The following is a 14476-nucleotide window of genomic DNA, read 5'->3' on the forward strand; positions in this document are numbered from 1 at the left end:
ACCTCCAGCCTAAACTTCCCCTGGCACAGCTTGAGACTGTGTCCTCTTGTTCTGGTGCTGGTTGCCTGGGAGAAGAGCCCAACCCCCACCTGGCTACAACCTCCCTTCAGTTAGTTGTAGACAGCAATAAGCTCTCCCCCACACCTCCTTTTCTCCAGGCTAAACAACCCCCAGTGCCTTTAGCTGTTCCTCATGAGCCTTTGTCCTCCAGACCCCACACCAGCTTTGCTGCTCTTCTTTGGCCACCTCAGTGTCCTTCTTGTAGCAAGGGGCCCAAAACTGAACCCAGGATTTGATTGATATATTTCAGCAGCACGGGCTGTGGTGGCTCTCAGGGTACAAACAGAGTATGTGAAAGCCAGCTCTGGCACGTGGGTGGTAGATGACCAAGATTTTGGTGCAGGATGGTGGAACCCATCTCAGGAAAAGGCTAGGGGCAACAGACCAGAGACTGTGGGCTGAGGCAGACCTAGTATGCAGATCTAATCGATCCAAAGGCATCATTCTGTGGGGAGTTTCAGTTTGGGCAGCCCTCGGGGGGTGGGGTGGGGGGGAATGCAAAGAAAAAAGGAGAAAAAAAGGAAACAGGCAATTTTCTTGGTTGTATGAAAGCATAGAGCAACAAAACAGGGAGTGGAGATGACTGGTGAGGCTTGAAAAACACACTTAGAATCATCACATCGTTTCGGTTGGAAGAGGCTTTTTAAGATCGTTCGGTCCAACCACTAAGCCAGCCCTGGCCAAACCCACCGCTTATGCCCTGCCAGCCGCGGAGAGGTGAGCCCACGACACCCGAGGGATGGGGGATGCTGCAGAGAGCGCCGGAGTCCCGGAGCCCCCGGCGCCCCCCGACTTCCCAATCACCCGATGGGAGCGAAAAGCCTGCCCCGCGCAGCCAGGTGGCCATGTTGGGTGCCCATGGGTGCTGCGAGCCCGAGCCCGAACCCCCCTCCTAGGGTTGTGCGCCCATGCGAGGAGGACGCAGCCCACCCCTCCTCCTCGCCAGCTGCATGCTTGGGACAGGGCCGGGACAGAGGCCAGCATCCCGGGTAGGGGCAGCGGGCAGCATCCCAGGTAGGGGCAGCGGGCAGCATCCCAGGTAGGGGCAGAGGCCAGCATCCCGGGTAGGGGCAGAGGCCAGCATCCCGGGTAGGGGCAGCGGGCAGCATCCCGCGTGGGGGCAGAGGCCAGCATCCCGGGTAGGGGCAGCGGGCAGCATCCCGGGTAGGGGCAGCGGGCAGCATCCCGGGTAGGGGCAGAGGCCAGCATCCCGGGTAGGGGCAGCGGGCAGCATCCCGCGTGGGGGCAGAGCGCCCCCAGCACAGCCGCTCCCCCTGCAACCCCGGGCAGGCCGCACCGGTGCCGGGCTGGAGGCGGGCGCGGCGCGGTGACGCCCCGGGAGGGAGGCGGTGGCGGCGCCCGGTGACGCCCCGGGAGGGAGGCGGTGGCGTTGGTGCCCGGCCCCGCCTCGCCCGGCCGAGGGGCGGGAGCTGCCGCCGAGCTACTACTACCGCCGGCGGGGGAGCGGGAGGAGTCACCGGGCGCTGAAGCGGAGCTGCCGCCCGGGTCTCAGGCGGGCGGGTACGGAGCGTCTGCGGCGGCACCTCCGGTGCCGAGGCGGGAGAAGAAGAAAGAAGCCGAGGGTCTCCTGCGCGGGGTCCGCCTGACCGGCCGCGCCGGGTCTGTCCGCAGGGTGCCCCGCAGCTGCCGCGCTCCGCCGTGCCCTGCCGAGGAGCCGCGGGGCGTCGCCGGCCTCCAGCGGGGGTTCCATGAGTCGCGGGCGGGCAGCCCCGGCAGCGCCCCTCGCCCGCTGCTGTCCCGGCTCCGGCGGCGGCCCGCGGAGGCGGTGAGATGGGGGGAAGCCTGGGCTGCCACCGCTCCATCCCCCGCGACCCGGCGGACCTGTGCCACAGCCGCAAGTTCAGCGCGGCGTGTAACTTCAGCAACATCCTCGTCAACCAGGAGAGGCTCAACATTAACACGGCCACGGAGGAGGAGCTGATGACCCTCCCCGGGGTCACCCGGGTAGTGGCTCAGAACATCGTGGAGTACCGGGAGTACATCGGTGGCTTCAAGAAGGTGGAGGACCTGGCGCTGGTGAGCGGGGTGGGGGCGGCCAAGCTGGAGCAGGTGAAGTTCGAGATCTGCGTGAGCAGCAAGGGCAGCTCGGCGCAGCACTCGCCCAGCTCCCTGCGCAAGGACCTGGCCTCCGAGCACCACCTCTCCGCCACCAAGATCAACATCAACACCGCCACCCCGGCCCAGCTCATGAGCATCCGCGGCGTCACCGAGAAGATCGCCAACAGCATCGTGGACTACCGCAAAGAGCACGGCCCCTTCAAAAGTATCGAGGACCTGGTGAAGATGGACTGCATCAATTCCTCCTTTCTGGACAAAATCAGGCATCAGATCTTTGCAGAGAGGTCCCGGCCTCCTTCCACCAACACCAACGGTGGCCTCAACTTCACTGCTAAGCCTCACCCCAGCCCCACTTCTCTGAGCCTCCAGAGTGAGGACTTGGACTTTCCTCCTGGTGGTCCGACCCAGCTCATATCCACTCGCCCCTCTGTGGAGATGTTTGGTGGGGTGAGAGACGGAAGACCTGTCCTGAGGGTGGCTACCTGGAACCTGCAGAGCTGCTCGGTGGAGAAAGCCAACAACCCAGGCGTGCGGGAGGTGGTGTGCATGACGCTGCTGGAGAACAGGTAAGGGGTAGCACCTGACCTGCAAGCCCAGCACCGTGCACGGTTTGGGCGCTCTAGAGTCCCAAGTGGGACTGGCTTCTTGCTCCCAGGATTGCTAAATGCTTGTATGGAACCCTGGCTGAGTCTTAACGCTGGGTCTGTAGTGCCTGTCCCTTCATAAAGCTGCTGTATGCCTTGAAAGGTGGGGAGCCTCCTGAGGGGGGTGTTCGTGTGCACGGGGGACTGAGCTGTTACAATCGGTCACACGGGTCAAGGATTGGCTCTTCAAGAGCTTTTTGAACTGTCTTTCCTGCCAGCAGCTGGGGGGCAAATAGCAAGGTAAGGGCTGCTCTGCCTGCACCCTGTTTCTTAGGGTGTTTCACAGAGCACCATATTATGACTTTGGGAGGCAAGACACTGTGCTAGATCTGCCTGTTTGGAGCTGCCAAGCTGACACCTGCCGCTGCCTCTTCTCCGGAGAAAGTCTCGTTTGAGTGGTGATCTCCTTAACTTCAGCTTTAGGGTTGTAGTCTGCCCTCTCTCAGAGGTGCTCCCCACATAAGAAAAGGCTTGAGAGCACAGTCAGGATGGTTTGGGCTGTGTAACAAGTGTGGAATGGCAGGGCTGGAGCCACAAGGGTGACACAGCTGGTTAACGAGAGGTGATGGGGCATCTGCTGACCTGGAGGGACTACTCACCCTTGGGTATGCTGCCTGGGGAGGCCGTGCTGTCCCTGCACCAGGGGGACCCCCCGGGTGCCCTGAGCAAGGTCTGTTTGTGGTGTGGTCAGGTTAGTTAGGTGGTACTCGTGGTGTTAATTGCTGAGAAGCTGAGACCTACATTTTCTTCATGTGGTAAGCAATTAACGTTGCCGGGTATGTCTCTCTTGATGAACTCTCTGCTGCAGACAGAAATGTAAGAATGCAAGAAGAATTCTGAAGTAACTCTCACCCTTTTGCCTTCTGTGTGTGAAATCTGTGCCGGCTGATCTGCTGTTTCACTTGCGGCATAGGGAAACTTTTCCCTCTGGCTGCTCTTCAAACTTCCAGCTGGAGGCGAATCAGGGCAGGGGACCCTTGGGCTTCTGCAAAGGGGTCGTTGTGGGAAGTGCTGATCGACTGTTACCTCTGGTGGCGCAGAGAGCTCTGTCCTTCCCCAGTAATGTGCTGAATAATGGCTCTTGTGGGTGTGATTGTGGAGGTCAAGCAGATGAGCAGGATGGTGGCAGTGATGTGGCATCCCGCGGTGCGGCGTTTGTGGCTGAGGAACCCTCTGCTGTGCGCTGCCTGGGAGCCCGGTGCTCCCGCCTAGGAGGCATCTGTCATCTCCCAGTCATTGCTGTGTGATAGCCAAAATGGAGATGATAGCCCAGCAGGGGTGTTTCAGATGTTACAATGATGGCTTCAGCCTGGTGTAGAATCACAGACAGGCTCAGGTTGGAAGGGACCTCAGAGATCATCTGCTCCAACCTCCTTACCATGGGCAGGGACACCTCTCAGCTAGACTCAAGGCCTCACCTTCGGCGCCCCCAGGGAGGAGGCATTCCCAACCTCCGTGGGCAGCCTATTCCAGAGTCTCACCACCCTCCTACTGAAGAACTTCTTCCCAAGATGCAGCCTGAACCTACTCTCCCTCAGCTTCAAACCATTCCCCCTCGCTCTGTTGCTAGACACCCTCACGAACAGTCCCTCTGCAGCCTTCCTGTAGGATCCCTTCAGTATTGATCTTTCAGTATTCCTTGGCTGCTCTGCTAGTTCAGATAGCCTGTCCTTCCCCCTTTGCCACTGCTCCTGTTCTTCCCTGAGTCGTTGGTTAGCTGGAGCAGCCCTTGGGATGAAGTCTGGTGGGGCTGGGCATGGGCAGAGAGGGCAGTGGCAGGCAGACAATTGCTGATTATCAGCAGCCTCGGGATTCTTCTCAGAATCCTGTTTTGGAAGAAAAGTGACTTTGATTGGTTTTCATGTACTTACTTACACAGTGGGGTTTTTAAGGACCCTGCCCAGTACAGTCTGATCTGTTACTTCTGCACCTTCAGTATTTTTTGAGCACATTTTTGCCTCCCCCCCCTCCCCCACCCCCTTTTAAAACATCTAGGCAGAGAAAGTGGCTTAGGCTGTAAACCTCCATTAGCCCAAGCTGGCTACTGGGCATTCAGAGTGTGGCCCTAGGCATTTTGGACTCTCAAACTGCATGGTGCTTGGTTTCCATGCAGCTTAGCAAACTGGTACTTGGTTGTACGGGGTGGTGTGAAAGGTCTCTCTGATACCTTGAAGTTTAGAAGCAGCCCACGTGTGCCATCAGTCACACAGGAGAGGATAATGCCATTGTTTTCTGTACTTTCTGACTGTTGGGGACATTGTGAGAAGCTGGAAAGAAATGGAAATTTCTGTCCATCCACAGACAAGCCCTGCAAAACATTAGTGGGAAAACAAATGTGGGAACAGGAAAACAAACAAATACAATCAACTTGATGCAGGGAGGGGGAAGAGAGTCTCAAGTTGGGAAAAGTCATGCTGGGCACCTCAGGGAGGAGCATTCCCTTGCTGGTGCTAGCATTGCTGAGGGCAGGGGAGCTTTGCAGCTGGAAACCAGCCACAGCTGAGACCACCAGCTGCCTCCTTTCTGTGTGTGAGCCCCATGGTCTCCCTCCCAGCTCCAGCTGTGTACCTTGGGAACTGACAAAATGCCTCACAAGCTAATATTAGCCCAGGTAAATCAACTGCAGTTGATGCTTAGCAGAAGAAACAAACCTCTGGCTTCTGCAAGCAAGAACACACTGCTGCATGGGGCTCACCAGCGCTTCAGCCCCATGGGGCGAGTTTTTAAGGTGCTCTGAGTGCTCAGCAGATGTCCCACAAGCATTGCTGAAGTCTCCAAGCTGTTGCCCAGTCTGAAGGCTGTTCAGCTGGACAGTAGGCAGTGCTCTCATCAGCTATGCTCATAGTATCATTCAGGGTTGGAAGGGACCACAAGGATCATCGAGTTCCACCCCCCCTGCCATGGGCAGGGACACCCCACACTAGATCAGGCTGGCCAGAGCCTCATCCAGCCTGGGCTTAAACACCTCCCTGGACAACCCATTCCAGGGCTTCACCACTCTCATGGTGAAGAACTTCCTCCTCACATCCAGCCTGAATGTCCCCTCCTCCAGCTCATGGACACCTGCTGCTTGCTGAGACACCTTGTGCACAGTCACCACCTTCATGTGCTCCTCTGCATGCTGGTTTCTCCTAGCCTGGGATGGTCTCAGTCTGGGGTGGTCTCAAGGACCTGGAGTACTGCTTTGGTGCACTATTGTTGGAGGAGCTGCCTCAGGGGAAGGTCCTTTTTAGGACTGAAGCACAGCAAGTCCAGAAGACGGCATTCAGACTGCCTAAAGAATCTTGAGAGCTCAGGGACTTTGGTGCCAGGTGGAAGGCTCATTTAAGGCTTGCTTTGGCGTTTGTTTTTCTTTTATTCATGACCACTTCACAGCAGGTAGCTCTGAGATGCCTTGGCCTTGTTCTTTCAGGCATAAACAACCAGGACAATTACTGCTCATTTCCAGGTGAGGCTAGAAGATGAAGGTCTTCCAGCCCTACATAGTCTTTGCCCTGAGGAAACCCGTTGTGCAGGAAGGAAAGAGGCCCATGCCTTCATTCAAAACAAACAAAAGGCAAGAGAATATCCTCCTGAAGGGGGGGAAGGGGAAGCAAACCTGAACCTAACCCTTCCTACTGGTGGCCAGAAGTGGTGAATTTCTGAAGAGCAGCAGGGGGAACGCATCCCAAATCAGTAAGCATGACTGCTACTGCCTGGCTGTTTTGAAATTCATCACTGCAGTACAAAAATAATGAAATACAGCGAGGTCCTCACCCTCTTTCTCATCTTACAAGGTTCTATGTTTATCACAGTGCTTGGAGTGGAGGAACGAGGTGTTTTCATTCAGAGGACCAGAGGGTAATTTTAGAAGGGATTAAGATGATGAATGTGGAGGCGAGCCTGATGCATAACAGGATCAAAGTGTCCAATCTGGGCTGAATTTGCCTCAAACCTGAGGGGTTTCTTGCAGGTGGTGTCTGGAGAATCTGGGGTTTACTGACAGCAGGTCAGAGCTGGGGTGCAGGTGACCTGCATGTCCTCCCTCTTCTCGAGGGAAGGAAGAAGGCAGCAACCTCTCACCAGGAAAGAGAGGAAGATGTAGGGCTGGAGCAGCAGGATTGGAAGGGTGAGCAAGTTGAGAGGAAAGGCTGCAAGTGTGTAGGGCTGGAGCAGCAGGATTGGAAGGGTGAGCAAGTTGAGGGGAAAGGCTGCAAGTGTGTAGGGCTGGAGCAGCAGGATTGAAAGGGTGAGCAAGTTGAGGGGAAAGGCTGCAAGTGTGTAGGGCTGGAGCAGCAGGATTGGAAGGGTGAGCAAGTTGAGGGGAAAGGCTGCAGGTGACTTTGTGGGGAGGATAAGTAGCCCCAGCAGAGATGTTTTCTCTGGCTGAAGTACTCCAGAGCTGCCCCATAGCCTAGATCCATAGGGAAGGACACTCTTTCCACCCCTCATTTCTACCTGCCCCAGGCCTCTACTTCCTGACCATAAAGCAAGCTCCTGACTCTAATGACAGGCTGTGACTGCTCCCTCCAGCAGTCATGTGCCAGGGCACCCACTGGGTGACTGCCTCAAGAAGCATGACACAGGCATGTGCCACCCCAGACAATACACAGAGCATCCTCTAATTGCTTGCCTGAGTGTGTGCTGGGAGCTGAGGGCAGTGACCCAGCTGGGCACCGTTTGCAGCAGAGGTTTTCCAGCTGGTTTTTGTTATGCTCTGGGATGCTGAGTGGTAACTTTGTGAAGATCTCTGTCTTGTATCTTTATTTCTGTGGGGATTTTTTTTGTCCCTTGTGATCACAGCAGTAGTGAAGGCTGTGCTTCAGTGTTTTGGAAGCTCAGCATCAGTTTGCATTTGTTACTTGGTATTCCGTATTTGTTGTGACATGCTGGAGGGAAGGGATCCATCCAGAGGGACCTGGACAGGCTGCAGTAGGGCTCATGACAACCTCATGAGGTTCAACAAGACCAAGGGCAAGGTCCTGCAGCTGGGTCAGGGCAATCCCAGGCACTGACATAGGCTGGGCAGGGACTGGCTTGAGAAGAGCCCTGAAGAAAAGGACCTGGGGGTGCTGGTGGATGAGAAGCTCAACAGGAGCCAGCAGTGAGCACTTGCAGCCCAGAAAGCCAACCAGAGCCTGGGCTGCAGCAAGAGAAGCAGAGCCAGCAGGGCCAGGGAGGGGATTCTCCCCCTCTGCTCTGCTGAGACCACACCTGGAGCACTGTGTCCAGTTCTGGAGCCTCTATTACAGGAAGGATCTGGAGGGGCTGGAAGGAGTCCAGAGAAGGGCCACAAGGATGAGCAGAGGGCTGGAGCTGCTCTGCTATGAGGACAGACTGAGGGAATTGAGGCTGTGCAGTCTGGAGAAGAGAAGGCTCAGAGCAGACCTAATTGTGGCCTTGCAGTATCTGAAGGGAGCTACAAGAAAGCTGGGGAGGGACTTTTGAGGGTGTCAGGGAGTGACAGGACTGGGGGGGATGGAGCAAAACTAGAAATGGGTAGATTCAGATTGGCTGTGAGGAAGAAGTTGTTCCCCATGAGGGTGGTGAGAGACTGGCACAGGTTGCCCAGGGAGGTGGTGGCAGCCTCATGCCTGGAGGTTTTTGCAGCCAGGCTGGCTGTGGCTGTGAGCAAGCTGCTGTAGTGTGAGGTGTCCCTGGCCATGGCAGGGGGGTTGGAACTGGCTGATCCTTGAGGTCCCTTCCAAGCCTGACAACTCTGTGATTCTATGATTTCCACTCTGTCACTTGCAGCTCCTGGTGTCCCAGCAGAGCCCTAGGGTGCATCTGTTTTATGTCTCTTAACTTTCTGCAGCTGCTTGGTTTTTTCTCCACTGGGTTAATACGATGCTGGAGCCTTGCCAAGAATAATTCCCCTGCAAGAAAAGCTCAGGAAAGAGGGCCTGGCTCCAGTAACCTGTCTGTGCTAATAAGTCTTACATGGCCAAAGAACAAATACACCCTCTTCTCCTTATGCAACAGGGAGGAAATCCTGCCTCCTGCAACCTCAGGAAAAAGCAGGGGAAAGAAGGAATTGTGTGATGGTATCTTCAATGTGCTCTTTGCTGAGGGATTTTAATGAGCCCCAGAAATACAGAGGCATGCACAGCCACCAGTCACTGGCACTTTCTAGTGCCTCTGGCAACCAAAAAATGGCATCACAGAAACACTCAGGTTGGAACTGACCCTCAGCATCACCAACTCCAACCCAGAACCCTACTCTACAAGGCTCACCCCTAAACCACAGCCCCAAGCAGCACATCCAAACCACCTTGAAACACAGACAGGTTTGGTCACTCCACCACCTCCCTGGGCAGCTCATTCCAATCCCTGACCACTCTTGCCATGAAAAAAGGTTTCCTACTGTCCAGTCTGAACCTACCCAGTGGCAGCTTGAGGCCATTGCCTCTTGTTCTATCCCTACCTGTGAGAAGAGACCAGCAGCAGCCTCTCCACAATGTCCTTTCAGGGAGCTGTAGACAGCAGTGAGGTTTCATGTTGTGTTTGGTGTGCTGTTATTTGTTTGTTTGGGGTTTGGTTTGGTTTGGGTGGGATTTTCTTGCTACTTTGGGTTTGGGTTTTTTTTGTTGGTAGTTGCTGCTTTGGGTTGTCTGTGTGGCCTCCACCTGTATGAGTTCAGCAATGTTTTGGGCTGCATATTGTGTGAGGGGAGCTGCTTTGCTTGGGTCAGACTAAGCTGGGGTGAGCAAACGCTGCTAAATACCAAAGCTAGCACTGGCAGAGGGAGCACATTCAGCATCCTCTGTGTATTTTCTGCCTCCAACTTCAGCAGGGATGCAAGGAGAGCATACTCAGATTCAGCAGGCAGCATCACTGCCCAAAGTGATGCTGCCCATACTAGGAGTGAACTATCACAAATGGTAGTGAGAGACCTAAGCTCAAAGCCACTGGGACTTTTCTTAAGGGTGTGTAGCAAAAGGACAAGGGAGAACGGTTTGAAGCTGAGGGAGAGTAGGTTTAGACTGGATCTTAGGAAGAAGTTCTTTGCTTTGAGGGTGGTGAGACTCTGGAACAGGCTGCTGAAGGAAGTTGTGGCTGCCTCCTCCCTGAGGGTGTTCAAGGCCAGGCTGGATGAGGCCTCGAGCAGCTGAGTCTAGCTGAGAGGTGTCCCTACCCATGGCAGGGAGGTTGGAGCAGATGATCTCTGAGGTCCCTTCCAACCTGAGCCATTCTAGGATTCTGTGATTCTGCCACTTTGCTCTGCTCTGGAGGGACCTCACCTGCAGTGCTGCAGCCAGCTCTGGATCCCTCAGCACAGGAAGGACATGGACCTAATGGGGCAGCTCCAGAAGAGGCCAGGGGATTGGAGCAGCTCTGCTATGAGGACAGGCTGAGGGAGTTCAGTCTGGAGAAGAGAAGGCTCTGGGGAGACCTAATAGCAACCTTCCAGTATGTGAAGGGGGCTACTAGAAAGCTGGGGAGGGACTTTTGAGGGTGCCAGGGAGTGACAGGACTGGGGGGTATGGAGCAAAACTAGAAATGGGGAGATTGAGATTGGATGTTAGGAAGAAGTTGTTCCCCATGAGGGTGGTGAGAGACTGGCACAGGCTGCCCAGGGAGGTGGTGGAAGCCTCATCCCTGGAGGTTTTTGCAGCCAGGCTGGATGTGGCTGTGAGCAACCTGCTGTAGTGTGAGGTGTCCCTGGCCATGGCAGGGGAGGTTAGAACAGGCTGATCCTTGAGGTCCCTTCCAAGCCTGACAATTCTGTGATTACCCTGCTCGTGCCCCCTGCCTCTGTGTGTTCCAGCAGTACAACTCTGTATAAAAATATCATCTGAAAAAATTAATTCCTGGGGAGTGTGGGGGGGAAACAGATCTGGGATTATCTTGCCATCTCTGCTAAGGGTGGCTGGATTACCAAATGCACTGGAGTAAGTGCAGCCAGCTTATGCAGAGTGGGCTGGAGAACCTCTGAGCCTCGAGGCTCTGCTGTCCAGCTGTCCCCTCTCCATGCCCCTCACCGACTGAGGAGGAGAGAGAGCACAGTAATGCCTTCCTACTCTTTGTAGGGAACATCTCATGGGGCAAAGCTATTCCTGGGAGCAGTCCATGCTGTGGGTTTATGGCTATGGATGAGGAGGAGGAGTTGCAAACTTTCCCTTTTGCTTCTGCCTGGCTATTTTTTGCCGTGTTTCTATAGGCGTTTCAGGTAACGTGCTCCAGCTCCTGTGCAAATTTAGCTACAGCAGCTGTCCAATCTGTTCACAGCTGAACAGGTCCTTAGTGGGTTACTGAACAGCTAATTGATCAGCAAGGCTTTTGCTGTGGCACTGGCAGCAGCCTCCCTCTCCTAAATCCCTCATGCTTGCGACACACTGCCAGCCCTGCAGGGCCACCCTTGGCTTAGCAAGGAGGGGGGGTGGGGTGGCATAAACCTATCCTGCTGCTGTTGCTTTCAGACTAATCACAGAATGTTAGGAGCTGGAAGGGACCTCGAGAGATCATCCAGTCCAACCCGCCTGCCAGAGCAGGATCAACCTAGAGCTGGTCACACAGGAACACATCCAGGAAGGTTTTGACTATCTCCAGAGAAGGAGACTCCCCAGGCCCCCCGGGCAGCCTGTTCCAGGGCTCTGTCATCCTCACGGTGAAAAAAGTCTTCCTCCTGTTTCCATGGAACTTCCTCTGCCTCAGCTTACACCGCTGCCTCTTGTGCTGGCATTGGGCATCACCCAGCAGAGCCTGGCTCCAGCCCCTGGGCACTCACCCTGCACATCTTATCAACATGAATGAGGTCACCTCTCAGTCTCCTCCTCTCCAAGCCACAGAGCCCTCAGCTCCCTCAGTCTCTCCTCATGAAGGAGATGTTCCACTCCATCATTTTTGTGGCTCTGCGCTGGACTCTCTCAAGCAGTTCCCTGAGGTCCTTCTTGAGCTGGGGTGCCCAGAACCAGGCACAGTATTCCAGATGTGGCCTTAGCAGGGCAGAGTAGAGAGGGAGGAGAACCTCTCTTGACCTCCTGACTACACCCACCTTAAATTCCTTTATGCTTGTAGCCTTGTTTTCCCCCCTCTGCTTCCTCAGCCTTGCTCAGGGCAATGCCGGTCAGTGCCCTGCTTCCCTCCCTCCCTCCCTTGCCCAGGCTTGGCTGGCCTAGAGCTTAGCCAGCTCTCTGCCCAGCTGAAAGCAGCCTGCTGCTGCTGGGTATGCACTGGGTGTTAACTTAGAACCTTTGTGTTTGGTTTCTTTGTTCAGTTTAGGCAAATGAGACCCAAGCGTGGCTCCAGCTCCCTGCCAGCGAACTGCAGAGGGTTGTGGCAAGAGCAGCTCTAATTTGCCCTTGAAAAACGAACCCAACAGACAGAAACTTGCCTAATTAATGCTTGCAAGGACAGTTCCATAGCTGTACTGTCAAACCCACTGCTCATAGCATGTAAAATTATTGTCTTGCTCTTACATTATTTTCCCCCCCCTCTCTCCTTCCAAGCAGACAAAAAATATGGGAAAGTGTGAGGCTGTCAGGGAGGCCTTAGCTGGGAAGGACCCAGATTACTTGATGTAGAAATGGGGAGATTCAGCTTGGATGTTAGGAAGAAGTTGTTCCCCATGAGGGTGGTGAGAGACTGGCACAGGTTGCCCAGGGAGGTGGTGGAAGCCTCATCCCTGGAGGTTTTTGCAGCCAGGCTGGCTGTGGCTGTGAGCAAGGTGCTGTAGTGTGAGGTGTCCCTGGCCATGGCAGGGGGGTTGGAACTGGCTGATCCTTGAGGTCCCTTCCAACCCTGACAGTTCTAGGATTTAAAATAGTTTGCTTTTGAACCAAGGCAGCAGTTTTCCAGTGGAGATGGGATCTTAAGCTACCCTAGGCAGCCGTGGGGTCCCACCAGCAAGGAGGACCACCTTAGGCATGTCTGAGACTAGTTTGCCTCTTGTGGCACATGGGGCTGATAGTGGTGAGGCTCATACCAGCACAACAACACATGGGAGAGGAAGCACACTGTGTCTGCAAGAGACCTCCACCATGTGTAAAACATCAGAGCTGCTGCTGAATGAAGTGCTGAAATAAATGTTATCAGCAGGAAAATGCTGCAGTGGTGCCTGACTGCCCTGTGCACCCTTGACACTGACCAGCCCAAGTTTACCTATGATTTTGGCACCAGTGGGAGTGCAGCTTTTGCTCTGCCTATCTATATCTTCCTGCCAGCCCTTTGTATGGATCCTTTCCTTATCTTTAGCTGTGTTTGTGCTCCCCTTCCATCATCAGTGCAGACTGTGCTGCCTGCTCTGCATTGAGCAACAAACGGCGTCTGGTGTGGGTGGGGGTGAAGGGATTGATACTGCTGCCAGGTAGCCCAACCCTGTTTCTAACATGTCTCTGAGGGATCACAGAATTGTCAGGGTTAGAAGCAGCCTCTTGGTCTCCCCCCTCTTGGTCTCCCCCCTCTTGGTCTCCCCCCTCTTGGTCTCCCCCCTCTTGGTCTCCCCCCTCTTGGTCTCCCCCCTCTTGGTCTCCCCCCTCTTGGTCTCCCCCCTCTTGGTCTCCCCCCTTCCATCAGCTCCAGCTGCTGGAGAAGGGGATAGAAAGCAGCCCTGAAGAGCAGGGCTGGCAATGGAGAAGCTGGCCAGGAGCAGGCAGTGTGAGGTTGCTCTGCTTCTCTTGCTGCAGCCCAGGCTCTGGTTGGCTTTCTGAGCTGCAGGTGCTCACTGCTGGCTCCTGTTGAGCTTCTCATCCACCAGCACCCCTAGATCCTTTTCTTCACCGGGCTACTTTCAAGCCACTCCCTGTCCAGCCTGTGTCAGTGCTTGGGATTGCCCTGACCCAGCTGCAGGACCTTGCACTTGTTCTCTGCATAAAGATTCCTCCCTGGTTACCAAAAATCTCCCCCATGATTTCTTGTTTTAATTGCTCTGCTTTGGGATCACTGCAGAGAGGGAAACCATGGCTTAAAGGACAAGGTAAAGGTTCAGAGACTGAGCAGTCCTCAGTCAGCAGCTTCTGGCTGTAATCTGGATGACTTCCACACATTGCTTTTGGCAGTGAAAGACTTCTGGCAGTGCTGCTGGTGGATGAAGGTTGTGCTGCAGAAGCAAAAGCCACCTCTAAGCATGTGATGTTTCCCATTTCTCTCTGTTTTTCTTTTGTAATGTGAGACCACTTGGACTTGGCTGTGGTTTCATTTGCTTCTCCATCCACTTGTAGCTCTTGTGTGTGCTTGTAGAGTGGAGCAGCTTTCTGGAGGAGTTGTGTGCAGGGATGATGGTAGCCCTCTGTGTCGCCCAGCCTGTGGCAAGAAGAAAGGGACAGTAAGAAGTGGGGCACTTGTTGTGTTGTGGTTGTCCACAGGTTGAAAGGAAACCTTCCTCTACCCTTGACCTGACCTTCAAAGCTTGCTCTTGTAGCTTGAGCATAGAATCACAGAATCATTTGGGTTGGTAGAGTCATAGAATGGTCAGGGTTGGAAAGGGCTTCAAAAGGTCATCTAGTCCAAGCCCTTCTGCAGTAAGCAGGGGCATCCTCCACTAGATCACGTTGCCCAGAGCCCTTTAAGATTGAGTCCAACTGCTAACCCCACACAGCCAAGTCCACCACTAAACCATATCCCTTAGCACCACAGGGACATATCCTATAAAATCCCCCTGGGGCTGGTGACTCTACCCCTTCCTTGGGCAGCCTGTTCCAGGGCTTGACAACCCTTTCTGTGATGAAATTACTGCTAATGTCCAACCTGAAGCTCCCCTGCTCTTTAACATCTTT

At 54.8% G+C, this 14476-nt stretch overlaps 1 protein-coding gene across 1 annotated transcript in view; it reads left to right on the top strand.

Moving 5' to 3' along the window:
• The first annotated feature begins 1621 nt into the window (after nucleotides 1-1621).
• EEPD1 (endonuclease/exonuclease/phosphatase family domain containing 1) overlaps nucleotides 1622-14476 on the top strand; it is a 68640-nt gene continuing 55785 nt past the window's right edge. The window contains exon 1 of the mRNA XM_054177152.1: nucleotides 1622-2705. Within this exon, the coding sequence (XP_054033127.1) occupies nucleotides 1852-2705 (854 nt within the window). The 5' untranslated portion in view covers nucleotides 1622-1851. The remainder of the gene's footprint in view (nucleotides 2706-14476) is intronic.

Source organism: Dryobates pubescens, chromosome 38 (genome assembly GCF_014839835.1).
Source record: "Dryobates pubescens isolate bDryPub1 chromosome 38, bDryPub1.pri, whole genome shotgun sequence".
In the NCBI taxonomy this organism is placed as follows: domain Eukaryota; kingdom Metazoa; phylum Chordata; class Aves; order Piciformes; family Picidae; genus Dryobates; species Dryobates pubescens.